Source organism: Schistocerca serialis, chromosome 1 (genome assembly GCF_023864345.2).
Source record: "Schistocerca serialis cubense isolate TAMUIC-IGC-003099 chromosome 1, iqSchSeri2.2, whole genome shotgun sequence".
Taxonomy (NCBI): domain Eukaryota; kingdom Metazoa; phylum Arthropoda; class Insecta; order Orthoptera; family Acrididae; genus Schistocerca; species Schistocerca serialis.
This window is the reverse complement of record NC_064638.1, coordinates 278,747,935-278,771,723: the sequence shown is the minus strand read 5'-3', so window position 1 is coordinate 278,771,723 and position 23,789 is coordinate 278,747,935. Positions and strand designations below refer to the sequence as shown.

At 42.7% G+C, this 23,789-nt stretch overlaps 1 protein-coding gene across 1 annotated transcript in view; it reads right to left on the bottom strand.

Moving 5' to 3' along the window:
* LOC126465611 (maltase 2-like) overlaps positions 1 to 23,789 on the bottom strand; it is a 105,885-nt gene that overhangs the window by 15,865 nt on the left and 66,231 nt on the right. Inside the window, exons 5-7 of the mRNA XM_050096321.1 lie at positions 22,019 to 22,254; positions 15,503 to 15,701; positions 10,104 to 10,415 (exon numbers count right to left, since the gene is read on the bottom strand). Of these exons, the coding sequence (XP_049952278.1) occupies positions 10,104 to 10,415; positions 15,503 to 15,701; positions 22,019 to 22,254 (747 nt within the window). The remainder of the gene's footprint in view (positions 1 to 10,103; positions 10,416 to 15,502; positions 15,702 to 22,018; positions 22,255 to 23,789) is intronic.

Here is a 23,789-nt window from a genome sequence, read left to right as displayed (position 1 = left end):
GGTAACCAAACGACTATTCAAATTAGTTTGTAGAATCTACGAGTGTGGAGATATACCATCAGACTGTCCCAAAAATACCATTCACGCACTCCCGAACATATGAAGGGCAGATAAGTGACATGACTATTCTACAATTAGCTTAACATCTCGTACTTCTATGCTGCTAACACGAACGATTGATAGGAGAAAGGAAAGAAAAATGAGAGTCTTAGACGACGATAAGTTTGGATTACCCAACGCGCTATAAATCATGAACAGCGTTAAACCAATAAATAATTGTGCTTCTACTCTCCAAACGGTGTTTAATGTCTAAGGTCTAAAGCAGAGTGGGCAAAAGAAAAGTCACACTGACGCGGAACTGACCATTGTTAACGAACAGGAGAACTGCCATCACAGAAAATACTGGAAATCGCGATTTCGATTCATCAGCCGGTTTTGTCAAGTGTCTGCGTGTGCACATCACCCGCATTCTCTGTCTCGAGTACTTCGCTGTGTCCTGCATGATATCAGCATGTTCCAAAAAGTCGCGTGCGAAAATTCGATTTTTCAAGTGATCATATCTCGGGTTATATTCATCACTGAGAGAACGGGTCAAGTGTTTTGGATAGCACTTGGCCTACCGACTATTTGTCTACCTATCGAAAGAACTGGCATACTGTAACCATCCTATAATACTTCATCAAAATTTAAACATTACACATTTACTCCAGCCCAGGCAAACTTAGCAAATCGGTTGGTTCTTTCGCATTAGGGCGAACCTATGCGAAAAAAACATTATTTTTGGGTACCAGAATTGCCAGTTGTGGAGATGGATACTTCTACGAGGTGCGGCTAGAAAAAAACCGGACTGATGCTGGAAAAAACATTTATTTACAATTATTTACAATTTCATGTTATCTCCTTCAATGTACTCTCCTCCTCGGTCTCTACACCGCTCCATATGAATTTTCCACTGTTCATAGCAATGCTGCAGATCATTTTCGGTAAGTCCATACATTACTTCCGTCGCTTTTTCTTTTACTGCTTCAACAGTCTCAAATCTAGCTCCTTTCAAAGCTGACTTGACTTTAGGGAAAAGAAAAAAGTCACAGGGGGCCAAATCAGGTGAGTAGGGTGGATGATCTAAGATGGGAATGTTGTGTTTTGCCAAAAACGTCTTCACTGATAACGCACTGTGAGCTGGGGCATTGTCTTGGTGAAGGATCCATGACTTTTTTCTCCACAAATCGTTCCGTTTTCTCCGTACTCGCTCACGTAGGGTAGCCAGGACGCTAATGTAGTAATGCTGATTCACTGTTTGTGCCTCTGGTACCCAATCAATGTGCACAATCCCTTTGATGTCAAAAAAAACAATCATCATTGCCTTGAATTTCGATTTTGACATTCGTGCTTTTTTTTGTCGTGGAGAACCAGGAGTTTTCCAATGCATCGATTGGCGTTTAGTTTCGGGATCGTAAGTAAAAAACCACGATTCATCGCAAGTAATAACATTTTGTAAGAAGGTGGGATCACTTTCAATGTTTTCCAGGATGTCAGAACAAATCATTCTTCGACGTTCCTTCTGTTCAATTGTGAGACACTTTGGAACCATTTTTGAACACACTTTGTTCATGTTGAAACTTTCATGAAGAATCTGCCTAACACTTTCCTTGTCAACTCCTGTTAACTCAGACACTGCTCTGATTGTTAAACGGCGATCTTGTCGAACAAGTTTACCGATTTTTTCAATGTTTGCATCAGTTTTTGCTGACAATGGTCTGCCAGTGCGAGTGTCATCACTGGTGTCTTCGCGGCCATCTTTAAATCGTTTAAACCACTCAAACACTTGTGTTCGCGATAAACAATCATCGCCGTACACTTGTTGTAACATTAAAAACGTTTCACTTGCAGATTTTCCTAGTTTGAAACAAAATTTGATGTTGACACGCTGTTCTTTTTGTACACTCAACATTTTCCGACGCATAGACAAAACGTCAACTACTTAAAACCGACGCCACGGGCAGACTGAGTGCAGGAGGCAGATGAAACTCGAGCAGTAGGCGGAGCGAGAGTCACGTGACAGGCCACGCGACTTTCAGCCTTATTGCATTCGTTTTATTGTTTCACCAGTACTAGTCCGGTTTTTTTCTAGCCACACCTCGTATAATTCCTGTTCATGGAGAATCATCGAAATTTTTATCACACGTTGTTAAGATGATTTCTCGAGTAATCTTAATGAATCTTGAAGTCTTTTTTAACTCATTATCCATAGCCTAGATCCAGAGGTTCAAAGTTATAGTACATATGCACGTAAAATATGCACATAATATCCGGTCTGAAGTATAAATACAGTTTTAACTGACATAGTGAACACATGGAGAGGGTTCTTGGGTCAGCAAATGAGTTCAAAGGTCATTTAACTATGTTTTAATCGCCATTTTTTCATCAAAAAACTCTATGAAGCGCTGTCTCTGTATAATTACCATTTCACGCCTATACAGGCTGTCTGGACCTGGAAATTATTCGATGGTGCAACGTGATTGCGGAAGTACCTTACAAAATATTGTTATGTCATAAGAAATTCTTAATACTTGTACATAAAATACGGAATCTTTTGTTGTACTGTAGGTACAGCCTAAAATGTTGAGCGTTTTTATGTGAAGTAATGTAAAGCGATTAGCGGTGGACGGAAGACCATATTGTGTTAACCTTATATTAGGCACATTTGTTTTTTGTTTACATGTGTCAAAATATGTAAATGTCTCGAAGTGTATATACTGTTAAAACTTTACTGACCTTAAGAATTCGTTTTACATAAGCAACACACTCTGCTGTAAGTGAGAAAAGAAGTGAACCGGCTGAAAAATGCTCCAGTCGGGGCACAAAAAAGGGCGTACATGTTCCTCCTTAAAAAGACTCTGATAGAAAAGCGGGGAACAAGTTGCCTCAATTCTCATTCCATCTTCCTAACCAAAAATTTTGACAAGCGAATATATTCGCCTTTTTTCTGTTGAAAGAGAGTAGCATGGAGACAGTGTCAGTGGAAGAGAGAGGAGACAGTGCCAGTGGAAGGAATGCGAGAAGAGACAGTGATGGTGAGAGGCAGAAAGTGGCAGTGAAAGAGTAAGAGGGATGGACGAAGACAATGGCAATGGGAACCAAAAAGAGAGGAGGTAGTGATGTAGAGTGAGAGGCAGAGAAAGAGGAACAGAGAAAGAAGTGTGAGCAAAAGAGAGAGGAGACAGTGGAAATGAAACAGAGAGACGATTGGAACCTTTACAGAGGCTTAGGAGTGGCGAAGGTGTCTGAACCCCCAAAACTGGCGTCTCTTAACACGATAAAAATTGCCCAGTTTCCTGCAACCATTACACCAAAGTGCTATAGTTTCTCGTTGTAAGAATGAAACCGCCAAGCAAACCATCTTCAAGGACACGTATGGAGAGGAGACACTGGTAGCTGAAGAGAAAGACAGCAGATTATAAGCAAAAAAATAAAGAGGGATAGGCAACGGGAAAGAAAAAGAATAGGACAGAGACAATGGCAGTGGGACAAGGAGACAGTGAAAGTGGCGGAGTACGAGACAGTGGTAAAGAAGAGCGAGAAAAACAAATGAAGACAGTGACTGTGGGAGAGATGGAAAGTAGAAATTGCCAGTGGGATTGAGGGAGACAGTGGAAGAGAGACATACGTTGACATTGGCAGTGAGAGGCAGATGCTGAATATCAATGCTTCACTACAAAGACAGACTAGGCAAAAGGATTTGGAATGTTTTGTGTTAAAAGGCCGAGAGCATGCTCACATACCAAAATGTTTGGTGCGGAAGGCGGAATGAGGATTGAGGCAGCTGGTTCCCCACTTCCCAGTCAGAATCTTTTAAGGAGGAGCGTATTTACTTTTTTTGTGCTCCGACATAAACATTTTGCCGCTGGTTACGTTTGAGTGAGTGAGAGCAGAATACGTGTTTAGTGGATCAATTCAATGCAATGTAAAATGGTGCTCACGAGAAAACAGAGCGTGTTTATTGTCGTATGTATGCGGAACAGAATTCGTGCAAAACGTGCTGGGACTGTATTCACGGAATTTAAGACTGGAAGATTTTTGGCAAAACATCAAGCAAAGTCAGCAATATGAATCTTAATGACAAAATGCTGTGGAACGGACTCAATAGCGAGTAAAAACCGTAACTATCCAAATGTAGTCGGAACACTAAAAAACGTTCCTTGAGTGAAGAAAAGCCTGGAACAAAGTCCGACTAAATTTTAACCCCGTTTTCTCTGTACAAGCGAGAATTAAGAGATCGTCGTGTCGAAACATTATCAAAAAGGGCCTGCATCTTAATCGGTACAAATTTACTGTTATGCATAAATTCAAGCGTCCAGACTAACCTCCACGAATTGAGTTCTGCCAGCTCATTTTGAGGAAAGTAGAATCAGGAATTTTGGATTCATAGTTTTTCATTGCTTCAAATGAGAGCCTGTTTAACCTGTCAGAGAACATGAACTTACAGAACAAGTGCCATTATGCAGCGAAAAATCCCTATCAGCATTCTGAAGAGCCGCTGAATAATCTCAAGACTGCTTTTTGGTGCTCATCGTTTGGTGTTCGCACCGTAATTCGATTCATTCACCAAACTGTTAATTCCAATCGAGACGTCTAGAAACTGCTTAAATAATGTGTGGATAAAGTCATAGAAGACGAACGGCTGTACGGATATTTTGAACAAGGTGGAACAACAGCACACACCGCTTGACAGTCTTGTCACGAATGCATCAGATGTTCAGCGAGGAGAGGACAATTAGCAGATGCTGTGCAATCTCCTGGCCACCTTACCCCTAGCTCACCTAATATCTCTCCTTATGATTTTCACTTGTAGGACAAATTGAAGGGTCAAGTGTATTCAAAAAATTTTCACACGCTGGGAGAGCTACAGTAAAACACTGAAAATGAGGTAGCTGCTATCCCACAAGAGTAGTTGTCTCTCAGTTTGATAAATCGAGATGAGCACTGCATTGCATCAACGGTGGTCATTTCCAGCATCTTCTGGGACTTTCGTTAACGGGGATCAATCTCATGTCAGTCTTTTTCCAAACATTTTCCGAGACAGTTTTATTTTGCGTACCCTACACATGTTGTTGTTGCTGTTGCTGCTACTGTTGTTGATGCTGTTGTGATCCTCAGTCCAAAGACTGGTTTGACGAAGCTCTCCACGCTACTGTATCCTGTGCAAGCCTCTTCATCTCCGAATAACTACTGCAACAAACATACTTTTAAATCTACTTACAGTTTTCTTGGTCTCCCCCTACAATTTTTACCTCACATACTTCCCTCCAATACTAAACTGGTGATTCCTTGATGTCACAGAACGAATCCTATCAACCGATCTCTTCTTTTCGTCAAGTTATGCCAGAAATTTCTCTTCTCCTCAATTCGATCTCCTCATTTGTTACATGACCCAACCATATAATCTTCAGTATTCTCCTGTAGTAGAATATTTCAAAAGCTTTCCTTCTCTTCTCACCTGAACTGTTTATCGTCCACGTTTCACTTCCATACAATCTTCAGACGAGACTTCCTAACACTTAAATCTTTATCCGGTATTAAGAAATTTCTTTTCTCCTGAAACGCTTTCCTTGCCGTTGTCAGTCTACATTTTATATCCTGTTTACTTCAAACATCATCAGCTATTTTGCTGCTCAAATAACTAAACTTATTGCAACTGTCACTGTCACTAGTGTAATTCCCTCAACAACGTTGGATTTACACTACTCGCCATTAAAATTGCTACACCACGAAGATGGCGTGCTACAGACGCGAAATTCAACCGACAGGAAGAAGATGCTGTCATATGCAAATGATTAGCTTTTCAGAGCATTCACACAAGGTTGGCGCCGGTGGCGACACCTACAACGTGCTGACAAGAGGAAAGTTTCCAACCGATTTCTCATACACAAACAGCAGTTGACTATCGTTGCCTGGTGAAACGTTGTTGTGATGCCTCGTGTAAGGAGGAGAAATGCGTACCATCACGTTTCCGACTTTGATAAAGGTCGGATTGTAGCCTATCGCGATTGCGGTTTATCGTATCACGACATTGCTGCTCACGTTGGTCGAGATCCAATGACTGTTAGCGGAATATGGAATCGGTGGGTTCAGGAGGGTAATGCGGAACGCCGTGCTGGATCCCAACGGCCTCGTATCACTAGCAGTCGAGATGACAGGCATCTTATCCGCATGGCTGTAACGGATCGTGCAGCCACGTCTCGATCCCTGAGTCAGCAGATGGGGACGTTTGCAAGACAACAACCATCTGCACGAACAGTTCGACGACGTTTGCAGCAGCATGGACTATCAGCTCGGAGACCATGGCTGCGGTTGCCCTTGACGCTGCATCATAGACAGGAGCGCCTGCGATGGTGTACTCAACGACGAACCTGGGTGCACGAATGACAAAACGTCATTTACGCGGATGAATCCAGGTTCTGTTTACAGCATCATGATGGTCGCATCCGTGTTTGGCGACATCGCGGTGAACGCACATTGGAAGCGTGTATTCGTCATAGCCATACTGACGTATCACCTGGCGTGATGGTATGAGGTGCCATTGGTTATACGTCTCGGTCACCTCTTGTTCGTATTGACCGCACTTTGAACAGTGGGCGTTACATTTCAGATGTGCTGCGACCGTGGCTCTACGCTTCATTCGATCCCTGCCAAACCATACATTTCAGCAGGATAATACACGACTGCATGTTGCAGGTCCTGTACGGGCTTTTCTATATACAAAAAATGATCTGCTGCCTTGACCACCACATTCTCGAGATCTCTCACCAATTGAAAACGTCTGGTCGATGGTGTCCGAGCAACTGGCTCGTCGTAATACGCCAGTCACTACTCCTGATGAACTGTGGTATCGTGTTGAAGCTACATTAGCAGCTGTACCTGTACACTCCATCCAAGCTCTGTTTGACTTAATGCCCAGGCGTATAAAGGCCGTTATTACGGCCAGAGGTGGTTATTCTGGGTACTGATTTCTCAGGATCTATGCACCCAAATTGCATGAAAATGTAATCACATGTCAGTTCTAGTATAATATATTTGTCCAATGAATACCCGTTTATCATCTGCATTTCTTCTCCGTGTAGCAATTTTAATGGCCAGTAGTGTAATTCCACTACATTCCATTACGATTTTTTCGCTGTTGTTAATGTTTATGTTACACCCTCCTTTCAAGACATTGTCCATTCCATGAAAATGTTCTTCCAAGCCCTTTTTTGTCTCTGACAGAACTGTAATATCATTGCAAAAATTTATTTATTCTAGCTGAACTTTAACCCCTTCTCCAAATTTTTCTCTGGTTTCCTTCATTCCTTGCTCAATTCACAGATCGAAAAACATCGTGGATAGACTAAAACCCCATCTTACTCCCCTCTCAACTACTGCTCCCCTTTAATGTCCCCTGACTCTTATAACTGCCGTCTAGTTTCTGTACAAGTTGTATATAACTTTTCGCTCCGTTTATTTTGCTCGTGCTACCTCCATGCTACCTGTATATACAGATGTTATAAAAAAAGTACAGTATTCCTTATTTTGCCACATTTGGTATGGACCAAGAAAAGGAAAAGGCCCTAAAATTCATACCTTAAGAGCTATGAGCTTATGTTCATCTTCACTACTGCGTAATACATCTCTTCCACGGCAAGCTCTTTCCTATTACGAACGGCCTTCAGAAAACAGTAAACAAACGAGTAAAACAATCAGAGCACATTATTCTGTTACTATGAAACAGCCGAGCTTCTAATGTAATCTGCTTACCATTACATATGACCTGCACTTGCGACCCCTCGCTAAAAGAGTTGCCCAATTTGGAGTCCATTCATAGTAAGGAACGCTTTTCTCCGACTTCTCATGAAATCACACACTATAGATCGCGACGATTCCGTACACACTACAGATACGCTAGTGCCCACTGATGACGCATCCCCATATTGTTAGTCCATCACTAAGCGAGCTCAGAAATATCAACTATTTCAAGTGTTCCCAGACCCTAACATCCAAGTGAGTAATATCGATTCGACGAGCTGACCAACGTACTGGTCCTCCCCCACCAATTTACTACCCATTAGATGTGTGTACGGAGTTCTCGGGCATTTCGGAGATTATTCTCTGTCCAGCCATCCATATTTAGGTTTACTGTCTCTTAAATCTGTTAACCCAGATGCCAGGATGGTTCACCATAAATTTTCAAAACGGGTCATCGAACAGACGCACAAAACCATAGGCCTGTATCTCTGACATCGGGCTATCGTAGAATTTATGTTATTTCTGGAGAACGAATATTTTCTCTGTAGGAATCAACAGGGTTGCGAAAACAACGATCGTGTGAAACTCAGATCGCTAAGTTCATCCACCATAAAGCAGTAGATATAAGCGCCAATTTTGATGCGATGTTCCTTGGCTTCCGAAAGGCCTTCGATACTATTCCGCATTGCCAAGTAATGAACAAAATACAAATATACGAAATATCAGATGAACTGTATGATTGGACCGAAGAGTTTCCAGCTAACAAAACACAGCACCTCACTGTCGACAGACAGAAATCTCGAGGTGCGAAAGTAACTCCGGGAGTACTCCATGGGAGTTTTATAGGACCACTACTTTTCTTAGTATATACAGGGTGATCCATTGATCGTGACCGGGCCAAATATCTCACGAAATAAGCGTCAAACGAAAAAACTACACAGAACGAAACTTGTGTAGCTTGAAGGGGGAAACCACATGGCGCTGTGGTTGGCCCGGTAGATGGCGCTGCCATAGGTCAAACGGGTATCAACTGTTTTATTTTTTAATAGGAACCCCCATTTTTATTACATATTCGTGTAGTACGTAAGGAAAAATGAATGTTTTAGTTGGACCACTTTTTTTCGCTTTGTGATAGATGGCGCTGTAATAGTCACAAACATATGGTCCACAATTGAAAGAAAATCAGCCCTCAGTCACTATTTTTGGTCTCGACACTGCTAGGAGTGTCTTCCTCAGAATTTAAAAGAAAGAATGGTCTATATTCTATAACATGGTCACAGAATTATGACTAAAAACGTATGATAGAGTGTAAGTACGGAATCGTCGTGAAAGACTGGCAGTACTTATATGTCATTTATAAAATAATAAATATGCCAAAAGGCCATTAGTCACAAAGGTATTTAAGATACAGAAAACTGTGATGGCGAGCCACTAATGGCTGCTCGTTACTTGGGTGGTGCAAGGATCACTTGCAATCAGCACCCACAGATTTTCCAGGAACTGCTTTCCCACTCTAGTCATTATATGGGAACCCGTGAACTGTAACCTCATTGATTCTCTTCCTCTTGTACTCACTTCCATTTCGCTTGCGCTTGGGGAACATTTCGAAAGATGGCATTCAACAACTTATAACAACAATCAACGAAAACCACTGCGCATTGCGAACTGTGTTCAAATGACCTAGTGGGTAACGACGGAAGTTCCATCAGACGTGATGCTGTTCTACACAGAGAAGTCGCAACGCAAGAAAATTCTAACGAAATGCAGGGAGACCTGCAGATTATCGACGCTTGGTGCGGGGAGTGACAACTGATCCTCAACACTAGCGGATGTGACGTTTTGCGGATAAATAGGCATCCTCTCACATACGAACCCACTAATATACCTGTTGCCGCGTTTCACTCAGTGACTGAAGGCTTGAGAAGTGAATTATGTATGCTGCTGGGCACTTGGAGGAGTAACAAACTGTAGTAACATACCGTAGTTTTCAAAATGGTTCAAATTGCTCTGAGCACTATGGTACTTAACTTCTGAGGTCATCAGTCCCCTAGAACTTAGAATTACTTAAACCTAACTAACATAAAGACATCACACACATCCATGCCCGAGGCAGGATTCAAACCTGCGACCGTAGCGGTCGCGCTGTTCCAGACTGTTACGCCTATAACCGCTCGGCCACCCCGGCCGGCCAGATAGTTTTGAAGTGTTTCCTTATCCGGCTATTGTCGTCAATTGTGCAGATACAGATATCCTAACTTGGACACTTGTTGCTCAGCAAGTGGTAAAATGGCTGTGAATGCGAGTTGGGGATGCAGAGCACTGACCTGCAGGTAGTTCTCGTTGACGGGCAGCCAGGGCTTGACGCCCTCGTCTGTGAAGCCTGCGTTGGCGCTGGTGTTCCACTGGAAGGGCGTGCGCTCCGGGTCCCTGGTGACGGACTCGTAGAGGTCGGGTCCCGCGTTGAGCGCCCAGGGGTCGACAGTGTCCTCCCACGAGACGTGCGTGTTCTCCATGCCGATCTCCTCCCCCATGAAGGTGATGGCCGTGCCCGGCAGCAGCAGCGAGATCATGTTGAACAGGTCCTTGCGCGCCACGCCCAGGCGGGTTCCCACGCGAGGCTGGTCGTGGTTGCCCAGCTGTGGACCACACGGTTCAGCTCACACAACGTCGTTCCTTTCCCTCACTGAACTTACTCTTTAGAGCGGTACAGGCTGTTAGAAACAAATGAATGACCTTATACAGTCTGATTCAGCTGCCTCTACCAGCGGGTTTTATGCAATCTGCTATGCCTATGTACTTTCGCTTCTCTCGCCCGCTCGTGCAAACTATTAGTCCTACAGAGAAAATGAATAGAGCCTGTTTGTAGGAAATTTAATGCAATTAAATCTTATACTGGAATAATTTTTCGCTGGCCATAATTTTCGAATTATTCAAGAAAAATGTACAAAAGTTGTAAGTAGACTGTTTAGGTTTTTATGCTGGTAACGCCACGTAGCGCTCTGTATGAGAATCACTGACTGTGCTGCGTGGCTGGTTGGACTCATTGTTGGAATATTCGCTATTAGAGTGTTGGGCAGTTGGATGTGAACAGCGCGTAGCGTTGGGCAGTTGGAGGTGAGCCGCCAGCAGTGGTGGATGTGGAGAGAGAGACGTCAGAGTTTTGAGAGGTTGCTAGAAGCGGACGATCTGGACATGTGTTCGCCAGAAAAAGGAAATTTGTAAAGATGGGTGTCATATATATATATATATATATATATATATATATATATATACGATGGCTTTTGAACACTGTTAAGGTAAATACCGGGTGATCTAAAAGTCAGCATAAATTTGAAAACTTAATAAACCACGGAATACTGTAGATAGAGAGGTAAAAATTGACACACATGCTTGGAATGACATGGGGTTTTATTACAACCAAAGAAAAAAACAAAGCATTGCTAGACGCGGGAAAGATCTCTTACGCGCGTCGTTTGGTGATGATCGTGTGCTCAGCCGCCACTTTCGTCATGCTTGGCCTCCCAGGTTCCCAGACCTCAGTCCGTGTGATTATTGGCTTTGGGGTTACCTGAAGTCGCAAGTGTATCGTGATCGACCGACATCTCTAGGGATGGTGAAAGACAACATCCGACGCTAATGCCTCACCATAGCTCTGGACATGCTTTACAGTGCTGTTCACAACATTATTCCTTGACTACAGCTATTGTTGAGGAATGATGGTGGACATATTGAGCATTTCCTGTAAAGAACATCATCTTTGCTTTGTCTTACTTTGTTATGCTAATTATTGCTATTCTGATCAGATGAAGCGCCATCTGTCGGACATTTTTTGAACTTTTGTATTTTTTTGGTTCTAGTAAAACCCCATGTCATTCCAAGCATGTGTGTCAATTTGTACGTCTCTATCTACATTATTCCGTGATTTATTCAGTTTTCAAATTTATGCTGACTTTTTGATCACCAGTACATTGTTTGTTCTCTATCAAAATCTTTCATTTGCTAACTATGCTTATCCATAGTTAGTGCCTTCAGTAGTCAGAATCTTTTATTTAGCTGGCAGTATTGGCGCTCGCTTGCAGTAGTTCAAGGACGAAGATTTTTGTGAAGTAAGTGATTCATGAACGGTATAGGTTATTGTTAGTCAGGGTTATTCTTTTGTAGTGATTATTGAAAGTCAGACTGCATTGCGCTAAAAATATTGTGTGTCAGTTTAGTGATGATCAGAATAAGTAAAGAGAGAAATATCTGAGTACGTTCAGTTTTGCTCAGCTGTTTGAAAATCAAATAACGTAGACTTTTACCAGCACAGTCACTCATAATTTTTCTAAGGGGACTTCAAAGCGACCTTCAAGCATTAAAACCGTTGGCTCCAGCGAGAACGTATCCCAGCACATATTTTAACTACATTAAACTTCCTACAAAAATGTCCCACTAATTTTTTCCGCAGGACTAACAGTTTGTGCGTAGCGAGCGAGAGAGAGTATGAAAATCTTGTGTGTGGCTTTTGAAGGCGTTGCGGGTTGCACAAAACCCAGAGTCACCTTGTACGTATATACTGCTTCCTCTTGGTGATTTTGCTAAATGAGGACAAACTGCAGTAAATTATCCATGGGACAATAAGAAGCGAAGAAACTAATTTGAACATCTTTCTAGAATTACATTTCAAGACAGATACACCTACTTGAAGGTGGAGATAAAAATCTTTGAGAGCGTATGTTTCAATGATGGAGAGCACACATGAGAAAACACCAGACAAGAGGGAATGTTCGATCTGTACTAGAATTTTAGCTTTATGTTCAAGAGGGTACTGAGTTGGAGCACCATAATACCGTAGCCACATTACCCTTTGTCCCGTCAGAGACACATCTTCCAGCAGGGTAGGCAGGGTTACCTGCAGGAAGTACCGACATGCCTCACCTGCGTGGCGTTGTTGAAGGATGACTGGCCCCACGCGGTGGTCGGCCAATAATTCGAGACCACACTATGAGAATGAACCAGTACTGACGGCTAACTGCCAACATACCACGGGGACTGAACCATTACTGATGGCCAGCTGCCAATATATTATCATGAGGGCTCACTGTTGTGAATGCTGGAGACATCGCCCCTGGTACTGGTAGTGTCATCTATGAATAGGACTGATGACAGAAATGCCAAAACCGTATTGGCCCGAGCGACGAATCGGTGACCAAACCGTCGCCATAAAGGTAACAAAACCCGCATGCATCGTAAGTGATACAGATAGAGATAGTTGTCGTAGAAAATCTTTCGCGGGTTTGTCTGGTTTACTTTATACTGGCGGAACATTTCCCTGCTGCTGATACTGGAGTTATATTCGACAGTGTTCAACATCTTTTATCGCCACCTCCCGTTGAAAGTTAAAGTAATGGAGCTCCCGAACTTTCACGAGGCTCTTTTTTTAACTACACTAAAACAAGTGCATTTTCATATGTAAGTTAATCTACAGTTTAACAAAAGTACCACCCAATTTAAGGGATTTATCATAACGAACAACCGACTTTCAAATTCTGTTCCCATAAAATTCTGTCTCCTGATTTTCCAGTCACAGTTAGCAACTGCCTTCGCATCGTCCTCTTTCTCCTGTGCTGTCCACCTAAATATTTTTTCTCTTTTCCGTTTTCTTTTCGAAATGCAGGAATCAAGTGGTAAACACTGGGCACTAGATCAGAGCTATACTGAGAGTGTCCACCTATTTCCAGCTATGTGTAGCAGTGAGGTCTTACCCCTTTACTGAGATTGTCACACATTATGCATTGACTTACTCGACGCAGATCTGCCATTGTCTCAGAAGTGTGTTAGCCTGCAGCAAAAAATCCAAAAACAGTACCATCTGGCTACCCCAAGACACATGATGTTTCAAGATGAAACTGTTTGCCTGAACTTCTTTTCCTTTGTGGTATAGAATACCTCCAATTCATGTATTGTTATTTCCGTTCTGGCATGACATGAGTCGTCCATTTTTGGTCTCCAGCAACAATGCTGCTTAAAAGTTCTTCACCTTCAGTACTGTATCAAGGCTGGCTACATTAATGGTTTAGTGCACCTCAGTCAGCATTTTTTGTACCTAGCGTGAGCACAGCTTCATGCCGTTCATGTCTTCCCTAAAAATCTCACAAAGAATGTTTCTTGAAAATGAAACACTTTAACGTTTTTATGAACTTCCTGTACCAGCCTTCAGTGATGGCAGATGCTTGCCCATTACGCAGCTTAACATTAGTACGGCTATCTATAAAGGTGCTAACTCTCTTTGTTACCATTAAATCTCTCATTGTATTTTCTCCACAAATTTCACTAATCTGCCGTTGGATTTCGACTCCTTTCACGTCTTTCGCACACAGAAAACGAATCATTGTGTATATTTCACACTCGGCGGAATTTCCGGTCTTCTGGGATATTTTAAACTCGAACGAATGCTTCCGTTATGGCGACTGTGGCTAGCGAATAGCTGCACGGACTCAGTGCGCATATCATGATCATCGACTGCAGTGCTACAGTGGCCACAGTTAAAAAAGATAATCACTTAAAAAAATACTGCCTCGTATTTTCCACCCATGAAAACTGTTGAAAATAGATATAAGTCCGAAAGATATTCGGTAAAAAAGCAAAAGTGTAGTAAACCTGAAGTTGTTAAAGACAAAATTAATGTTGGCTGCTGGGCTTGACCTATAGAAAATAATTATTTACAAATAACTGAGAATCATTGATAGTCTCTATACTGCTGAAGGCTCTGTTCACCTAAATTGCCTTTAGTTTAAATTACATTGATAAGAAAATGTTAGTGTGTTCTTCAATCCGAAGACTGCTGTGATACAGCTCTCTATGGTACCCTATTCCGTGCAAGCCTTTTCATCTCCCACATTTATTTGAACCTGCTTGCTGTATACAATCAATCTTTAATCTCCCTCTACAATTTTACCATCCTCTCTTTCTTCCATCGCCAAATTGCCAGTGCCTCTTCCTTTGTTATTAGACCTACCCATCTAACTTTCAGCATTCTCCTATATCACCAAATTTCAAAAGCTTCTATTCTCTTTTTTTCTTAACTGCTTATCGTCCACGTTTCACTTGCATACAAGGCTACATTCTACATAAATACCTCCACAAAAGACTTTCTAACACTTAAATCCTTTTCATCCTAATACCAGTCTGCATTTTATGTCCTCACTACCTCGGCTTTCATCAGTTGTTCTGCTACCCAAATAGCAAAACTAATTTATTTATTTTGGTATCTCAATTCATAATTTAGTTCCCTCAGCATCACCTGGTCTAATCCGAGTACATTCCATTACCCCTGTTTCACTTGACACTCTCCATACCATTAAACTGCTCTTCCAAATCCTCTACTGTCTCTGACAGAATTACAATGTAATCGGAAAATCTCGAAGTTTCTATTTTGTCTCTCGATGAACTTTAATTCCCTTTCGAAATTCTTCCTTGGTTTCCTTCGCAGCTTCTTATTTGTGCAGGTTGAATGACATCTGGGGTACGCTAAAACCGTGTCTCATTCCGTTCTCACTTGCGCCTACCTTTTCATGTCGTTCGACTTTTGTTGGAGGCTTTGTGCAATGTAAATAATTGCACAAAACTGCCTTAAGATGAAATTATATTGGTAACGGAGTACAGTACATAAAACAAAAATTGTACGACTTACTTTGATCTGACACGTTGTAATGTTCAATTATAGGAAAAGAGAGTGGCTTACCACCCAGTTGGGCCAGTTGCCCTCGGGCATGTTGTCCATCCACAGGTGGACGGCCCTGTTGACGTCGGAGGCGTTGCTCTGGGCGTTGAGCTGGCTGATGAAGTAGAAGTTGAAGGGGAACTGCGCGCCTGGCTCTTCTGGCGTGCCGTAGTACGGCATCACGATCTCCGGGTCGTCGTACACCTCCAGCATCATCGCCCTGGCACACACCACCACCAGTTACATAATGCTGGATCCTACCCCTCTCTGACAGTAGCACAGCACGACCACCAGTTACATAATGCTGCATCCTACCCCTCTGAGACTGTAGCACAGACTTTGGGCTCTATTTTTCAGCACACTAGGAAACATTATTTTGAAAGTATGGAACTATGAAGAACCTACTTCTTCGTTTTTGGAAGTATGGAGCTGTGAAGAACCTACTTCTTCTTTTTAACAGACTTGACTGAATTTCTGGTAAAACAATGTGACTGTTGTTGTGGTCTTCAGTCCTGAGACTGGTTTGATGCAGCTCTCCACGATACTCTATCCTGTGTAAGCTTCTTCATCTCCCAGTACCTACTGCAACCTACATCATTCTGAATCTGCTTAGTGTATTCATCTCTTGGTCTCCCTCTACGATTTTTACCCTCCACGCTGCCCTCCAATACTAAATTGGTGAGCCCTTGATGCCTCAGAACATGTCCTACCAACCGATCCCTTCTTCTGGTCAAGTTGTGTCACAAACTCCTCTTCTCCCCAATCCTATTCAATACTTCCTCATTAGTCATGTGATCTACCCATCTAATGTTCAGCATTCTTCTGTAGCACCACATTTAGAAAGCTTCTATTCTCTTCTTGTCCAAACTCTTTATCGTCCATGTTTCACTTCCATACATGGCTACACTCCATACAAATACTTTCAGAAATGACTTCCTGACACTTAAATCAATACTCGATGTTAACAAATTTCTCTTCTTCAGAAACGCTTTCCTTGCCATTGCCAGTCTACATTTTATATCCTCTCTACTTCGACCATCATCAGTTATTTTGCTCCCCAAATAGCAAAACTCCTTTGCTACTTTAAGTGTCTCATTTCCTAATCTAATTCCCTCAGCATCACCCGACTTAATTCGACTACATTCCATTATCCTCGTTTTGCTTTTGTTGATGTTCATCTTATACCCTCCTTTCAAGACACTGTCCATTCCGTTCAGCTGCTCTTCCAGGTCCTTTGCTGTCTCTGACAGAATTACAATGTCATCGGCGAACCTCAAAGTTCTTATTTCTTCTCCATGGATTTTAATACCTACTCCGAATTTTTCTTTTGTTTCCTTTACTGCTTGCTCAATATACAGATTGAACAACATCGGGGAGAGGCTACAACCCTGTCTTACTCCCTTCCCAACCACTGCTTCCCTTTGATGTCCCTCGACTCTTATAACAGCCATCTGGTTTCTGTACAAATTGTAAATAGCCTTTCGCTCCCTGTATTTTACCCCTGCCACCTTTAGAATTTGAAAGAGAGTATTCCAGTCAACATTGTCAAAAGATTTCTCTAAGTCTACAAATGCTAGAAACGTAGGTTTACCTTTCCTTAATCTTTCTTCTAAGATAAGTCGTAAGGTCAGTATTGCCTCACGTGTTCCAGTGTTTCTACGGAATCCAAACTGATCTTCCCCGAGGTCGGCTTCTACTAGTTTTTCCATTCATCTGTAAAGAATTCGTGTTAGTATTTTGCAGCTGTGGCTTATTAAACTGATTGTTCGGTAATTTTCACATCTGTCAACACCTGCTTTCTTTGGGATTGGAATTATTATATTCTTCTTGAAGTCTGAGGGTATTTCGCCTGTTTCATACATCTTGCTCACCAGATGGTAGAGTTTTGACAGGACTGGCTCTCCCAAGACCGTCAGTAGTTCCAATGGAATGTTGTCTACTCCGGGGCCCTTGTTCCGACTCAGGTCTTTCAGTGCTCTGTCAAACTCTTCACGCAGTATCATATCTCCCATTTCATCTTCATCTACATCCTCTTCCATTTCCAAAATATTGTCCTCAAGTACATCGCCCTTGTATAGACCCTCTATATACTCCTTCCACCTTTCTGCGTTCCATTCTTTGCTTAGAACTGGGTTTGCATCTGAGCTCTTGATGTTCATACAAGTGGTTCTCTTATCTCCAAAGGTCTCTTTAATTTTCCTGTAGGCAGTATCTATCTTACCCCTAGTGAGATAAGCCTCTACATCCTTACATTTGTCCTCTGGCCATCCCTGCTTAGCCATTTTGCACTTCCTGTCAATCTCATTTTTGAGACGTTTGCATTCCTTTTTGCCTGTTTCATTTACTGCATTTTTATATTTTCTCCTTTCATCAATTAAATTCAATATTTCTTCTGTTACCCAAGTATTTCTACTAGCCCTCGTCTTTTTACCTACTTGATCCTCTGCTGCCTTCACTACTTCATCCCTCAAAGCTACCCATTCTTCTTCTACTGTATTTCTTTCCCCCATTCCTGTCAATTGTTGCCTTAACAATGTGATTATTACCCAGGAAACCAACCGTTTTTCCTTTGTTCCGCACACTTTTTATTTTATACTGTCCTGGTTTTCGGCTGCAGTCCCAGTTTTTGTGCTAGTGTCTCAACGAAGTTATTCACGCCTTCTTGTGCACTGTGAATATTGATCTATCTAGAAATCACGGTTTGTGGTGTACTACGTATAAAGAATCTACGAGCGCTGTGAAAGTAAAAATGGTAATTCGAAATACATCCATAGCTTGGAATATACAATAAACATACTAACCCGTAGCCCTCGATCGATGGGGCAGCGTTGACCGCGAAAATATAGACTCGCATGTCGGCCGTCGCCCGATACAAACTTGAGTTCTCTAAAACTCATATGTCGGGGCTCTCAGTGCCGTATTTCTTGTATTGAAGTGTTCTGACATCTTTCTGCCAGCGATGTAATACGAAGGAACGCATAGCGTTAATGTTTTATTTTCAAGTTTCTATATAGTTCACTCCGAAGGCGATGTTTGTAACGATATCAGGCAAAATTGGCGAATTTAGTTAATAATCCTAAAGCAATATTGAATTTATTGGATTGAAGGGTGAGTGATATGAGCGATTTTAGCGATGACAACAGTAATTATAATTCACGAAACAGTAACAGTGACGGTGAGAATACAGAAATTGATAAAGATGGACACGTAGAATCTAATAGTGGCAGTGACACTGACGACCAGCCTGCTTCTGACAGATGCCGAAAATACAGAAATTAATCGGACTTTGTAAAAACCAATTTCGTTGTTGTAAATGGATTCAAACCCTTTCTTCAGAGTCCTAATGTGGTAATGGATTCTGCATGTTATTTTTTACGCATGAACTGATAAATGAGATACCAAAAAATACAAACAAGTATGCTAAGGTTCAAGTAAAAAAAATCAGACATTGAACCACAGATCGGTGTGGAAAGATTGGTAAGAAGCTATTTTCGATGCAATGAAAGTGTTCTTAGGCGTAATTCTGAATATGGGCATATAACCTAAGCCTGACGTTCAGGATCACTACGCTGAAGAATGGACACAAAACTGTTCATTTTATAAAGATGTACTCAGTCGAGAAAGATTTGTTCAGGTTTTTTGGATTTTCCATGCTAGACCAATTGCAAGACGATCTGCAGCTGGAACTGTTGCAAGGAGGTCTACAATGAAGAGTATAGTGCAGAACCTTGACAACAAATTCAGAGGATTTTATACTCTAGGAAGGCACAGACGCATTGATGAGAGGGCTGTTAGGTTGAAGAGGCGTGTCATTTTCAAGTGCTGCAGTACGAACAAGTCAACGAAATTGAGCTTGAAGGTGTACGTTTTAGCTGACTGCCGAACAGCACATGATGCAGGAGTTAAAACATACTTTGGTGCGACTGATACCCAGACATTGCCAAGGCCGGTGACAACATTTACAGGTAGGATAATTACTCGTATGCTACTGGTAATTACAGTGGTTACCTTCTTCATGTGAAAAGATTCTATGTTGGTTGTGATCTTACTAGGCAGCTGCTGGACATAACTGTAGCATAACTGGTACGATTCAGCGTAACAGGAGAGGATTACCAGTTGACCTGACGAAGGAGAAATTGAAACTGAAACAGCATGAAGCTGCTGTCGAAAGGAGACATGACAAAGTAAAGGCATTGGCGTGGTAAGCCAACGCAGTGTTGTCATACTAAGTCCTTCGGAGAATAGTGAAACTATACCGATGACAATAAGGGCCAAAAACAACAGAGAGGAGCAATTCCTAAAGCCTAAAGTCATTTTCGCCTGTAACTAAAAACATTGGTGGAGAGGATATATCCGACCAGTATTGTGCGTTCTACAGCTTCATCTGGAAATCAAAATAGAGGTGACGTAGGACGTTTTTGTGACTGTTGGGGATAGCTTTAGTCACTAGCTTCATCCTGAACAATCTGGATGCTACTTCCAACCACAGACCCGAGATGAGCCACCAGAGGTACATTATGGCACTTCTGAAAGCTCTGGTTGGAAATGTACGAAACACAAAGGGAAGAAAGAGGAGAATACCACCTACTTTCGATGGCGAGGAGAGACTATCAGAACAGTCACACTTCATTTACTGTAATACAAAGAGTAACAGTAACGGTTGTGCTGTTTGTAGTAACAGGAAGGTAAAAGACTGTAGAACGAAACCGTTTACTACAGCGACACATGTTCCACAAAACCAGGATTACATCACAGTAAAATTATCGAAAAGTACCGCACCTTGCAGAAATATAGGGCCTAAGTGACTAGAATACTCTCTTTCAAATTCTGAAGGTGTCAGGGGTAAAATACAGGGAGCCAAAGGCTATTTACAATTTGCACAAAAACCAGATGGCAGTTATAAGAGTCGAGGGACATGAAAGGGAAACAGTGGTTGCGAAGGGAGTGATACAGGGTTGTAGCCTCTCCCCGATGCTATTCAATCTGTATATTGAGCAAGCAGTAGAAGAAACAAAAGACAAATTCGGAGTAGAAATTAATATCCATGGAGAAGAAATAAAAACTTTAAGGTTCGCCGACGACATTGTAACTCTGTCAGAGACAGCAAAGGACCTGGAAGAGCAGTTGAACGGAATGGACAGTGTCTTGAAAGGAGGATATAAGATGAACATCAACAAAAGCAAAACGGGGATAATGGAATGTAGTCGAGTTAATACGGGTGATGCTGAGGGAATTACATTAGGAAATGAGACACTTAAAGTAGTAAAGGAGTTTTTCTATTTGGGGAGCAAAATAACTGATGATGTTCGAAGTAGAGAGGATATAAAATGTAGACTGGCAATGGCAAGGAAAGCGTTTCTGAAGAAGAGAAATTTGTTAACACCGAGTATAGATTTAAGTGTCAGGAAGTCGTTTCTGAAAGTATTTGAATGCAGTGTAGTCATGTATGGATGTGAAACATAGATGATAAATTGTTTGGACAAGAAGAGAATAGACGCTTTCGAAATGTGCTGCTACAGAAGGAAGCTGAAGATTAGATGGGTAGATCACATAACTAATCAGGAGGTATTGCATAGAATTGGGGAGAAGAAGAGTTTGTGGCATAACTTGACTAGAAGAAGGGACCGGTTGGTAGAACATGTTCTGAGGCATCAAGGGATCAAATGGTTCAAATGGCTCTGAGCACTATGCGACTTAACTTCTAAGGTCATCAGTCGCCTAGAACTTAGAACTAATTAAACCTAACTAACCTAAGGACATCACACACATCCATGCCCGAGGCAGGATTCGAACCTGCGACCGTTGCGGTCGCTCAGCTCCAGACTGTAGCGCCCAGAACCGCATGGCCACTCCGGCCGGCTCAAGGGATCACCAATTTAGTATTGGAGGGCACCGTGGAGGGTAAAAGTCGTAGAGGGAGACCAAGGGATGAATACTCTAAGCAGATTCAGGAGGATGTAGGCTGCAGTACGTACTGGGAGTTGAAGTAGCTTGCACAGGATAGAGTAGCATGGAGAGCTGCATCAAACCAGGACAGAAGACCACAACAACAACAATAAGTGACTAAATACATGAATTGGAAGACAAAACGTGCAAATATTGGGAGTGCGATGGACAGCCTAAGGAGTCCAGTTATGGAAAGAAATGGCATCCCAGACCATCACTCTTGGTTCTCGGGCCGCACTCTGGGCGACATTCATCGCTGTCCGGGGCGTCTCCAGAGACGTCTTAGGGGGTCATAGGGGCTCATTTCGAAGTGGGGCCTACTACTGAAGACAATTCTACTTCATTCAATGATATTATTGGCTGAAGACCTGTCTGGGCACGCCCTGGACAGTGATGGGCTACCAATCTGAATACCCGAAAGCACACGATTAATCAGTCACGCCACGAAAACCGGAGAGATCACAACTGGGCTGCATATCCGAAAGCTCATCATTAAGGTAAGGTGTTGATAAGCCTTATACGTAATAACATGGCCCAACACTTGTTGACAGTAACAGATGGATGTCAGTGCAGATGTGTACCGGTACGTACTTGGCTTTGCCGTCGGCGGCCTGGTACTCGTCCAAGATGGCCCTCCACTGCTTGATCATCTCGTAGGTCTCGGGCCGGTTCTGCGTCTGCACGTGCTGCAGGTAGTTGTTGGCCTCCGTGTCGTTGGTGAGACCGGACGGCAGCTCATCTGGGAAGCCCTCCGCCTCGTACATCTGGGATACGGCGTCCACGCGGAACCCGTCCACCTTCTTGTCCAGCCAGAAGCGCAGCACGTCCTACCACAAAACGGTTTATTTGTTTTGAAATTTCGTTCCTGTTCCACTACAATACGGTAGAATCTTACAAGCGGGATGGTCGTAAACAGTCTGGAAACCTTGTAAGGACGTTGTGGTGTAGTTGTGCAACAAAATAATTGTTGAGAAAAAAATTCGAATTCGTTCCGTCATTTCCTAATTAATTGGCATTAAAGATAGCTAATCAGGCCGTGGTGCACGCAGTTTCAAGTGGCCCACCACATACAGTTAGGGCCACTTGTTCTCTAACGTAGATTAAAACGTACGGGTCTCCTCAGCCTTTGGCTCGGGTTCGATTCTTAATACCGTCCCATGTACAGTTATGTCTCTCCCAGCGGCTTGGACGAACTCATCTCGACCCTCTCCCCGCGAGGAGATCATTTTAAGTAGGTTGCATATTGGGCACTGTCTTTTTAGCCATCGCCATTTGTTAATTGGTGCTCCCCCACCACTTTGTGTGCCATGAGCTCAACTTTTGACGGTCCACCATTTCCTGACGGAATGCACTTTTTTTAACCGCTTACGTTCTCGTTTGTGTTTGCCAAAAAAGGTTCAAATGCGTGTGAATTCCTGTGGGACAAAACTGCATATCCCTAGACTTACACACTATGCAAACTAAGTTAAAATAACTTATACTAAGAACAACACACACGCCAATGCGCGAGGGAGGACTCGAACCTCCGCCGGGAGTGGCCTTGTGTTTGCCATCTGAGTTATCGCCGTTTTAGCGAAGGACACGCGGACACGGGGGCTGTTGACCGCGTTTTACTTTTTATCCGTCGAGCAATATGGTGAAAGCCATTTAATTTTTAGTTCTGGTCCTCCGTTTCTCTATGGCGTATTTTATAGACCTTTCTCTACGTCCCATTTTTCGGCTGTCTTCTCTTCCGTCGATTGGGATTGACGTGTAGTCGTTTTTAACTCCTCTCATTGTCTTCGTGTTCTATAATTTTGACATGGGCGCGTATGACCCTAGTTGTTTTTCCGCCCTAAAACAAAACAAATCGTTTGGCGACACCAACTCTGGCGGGCCACTTCAATTTGTGCTCGACGACCTGATTGGCTAACTTAAATGCTAATTAACTCGAAAACGGCGCAACATATCGAATTACTTCTTAGCACAACCTACCCTGAGATATCCTTACAAGCCCTAGAAATGGTTTCTGACCACCCTGTATAATTGTCATATTAACAGAAACTTCTGTATAGCGATTTGAGGCGTTTCTTGTCGTAATCGGGTCATTTTACTTTTAATTTAACTGAAGACGCACAATTGTCTTAGAACGGCCACCCTGTCACCGTGTAACATGCGCCGCCATTCCGATGCTGTATGGAGGACATGGGGTGAGCACACCGCTCTCCCCGCCGTGTGAGCACACCGCTCTCCCCGCCGTTGTCGACTTTGTAGAGCTTTCACGTAGTTCCTCAATTGGCATCACGAGGCTGAGTGCTCCCCATTACGGTCCTGCCACCAAGGAAACAAACCTGGCAGTACTGGGAACTGAACCCGGATCCTC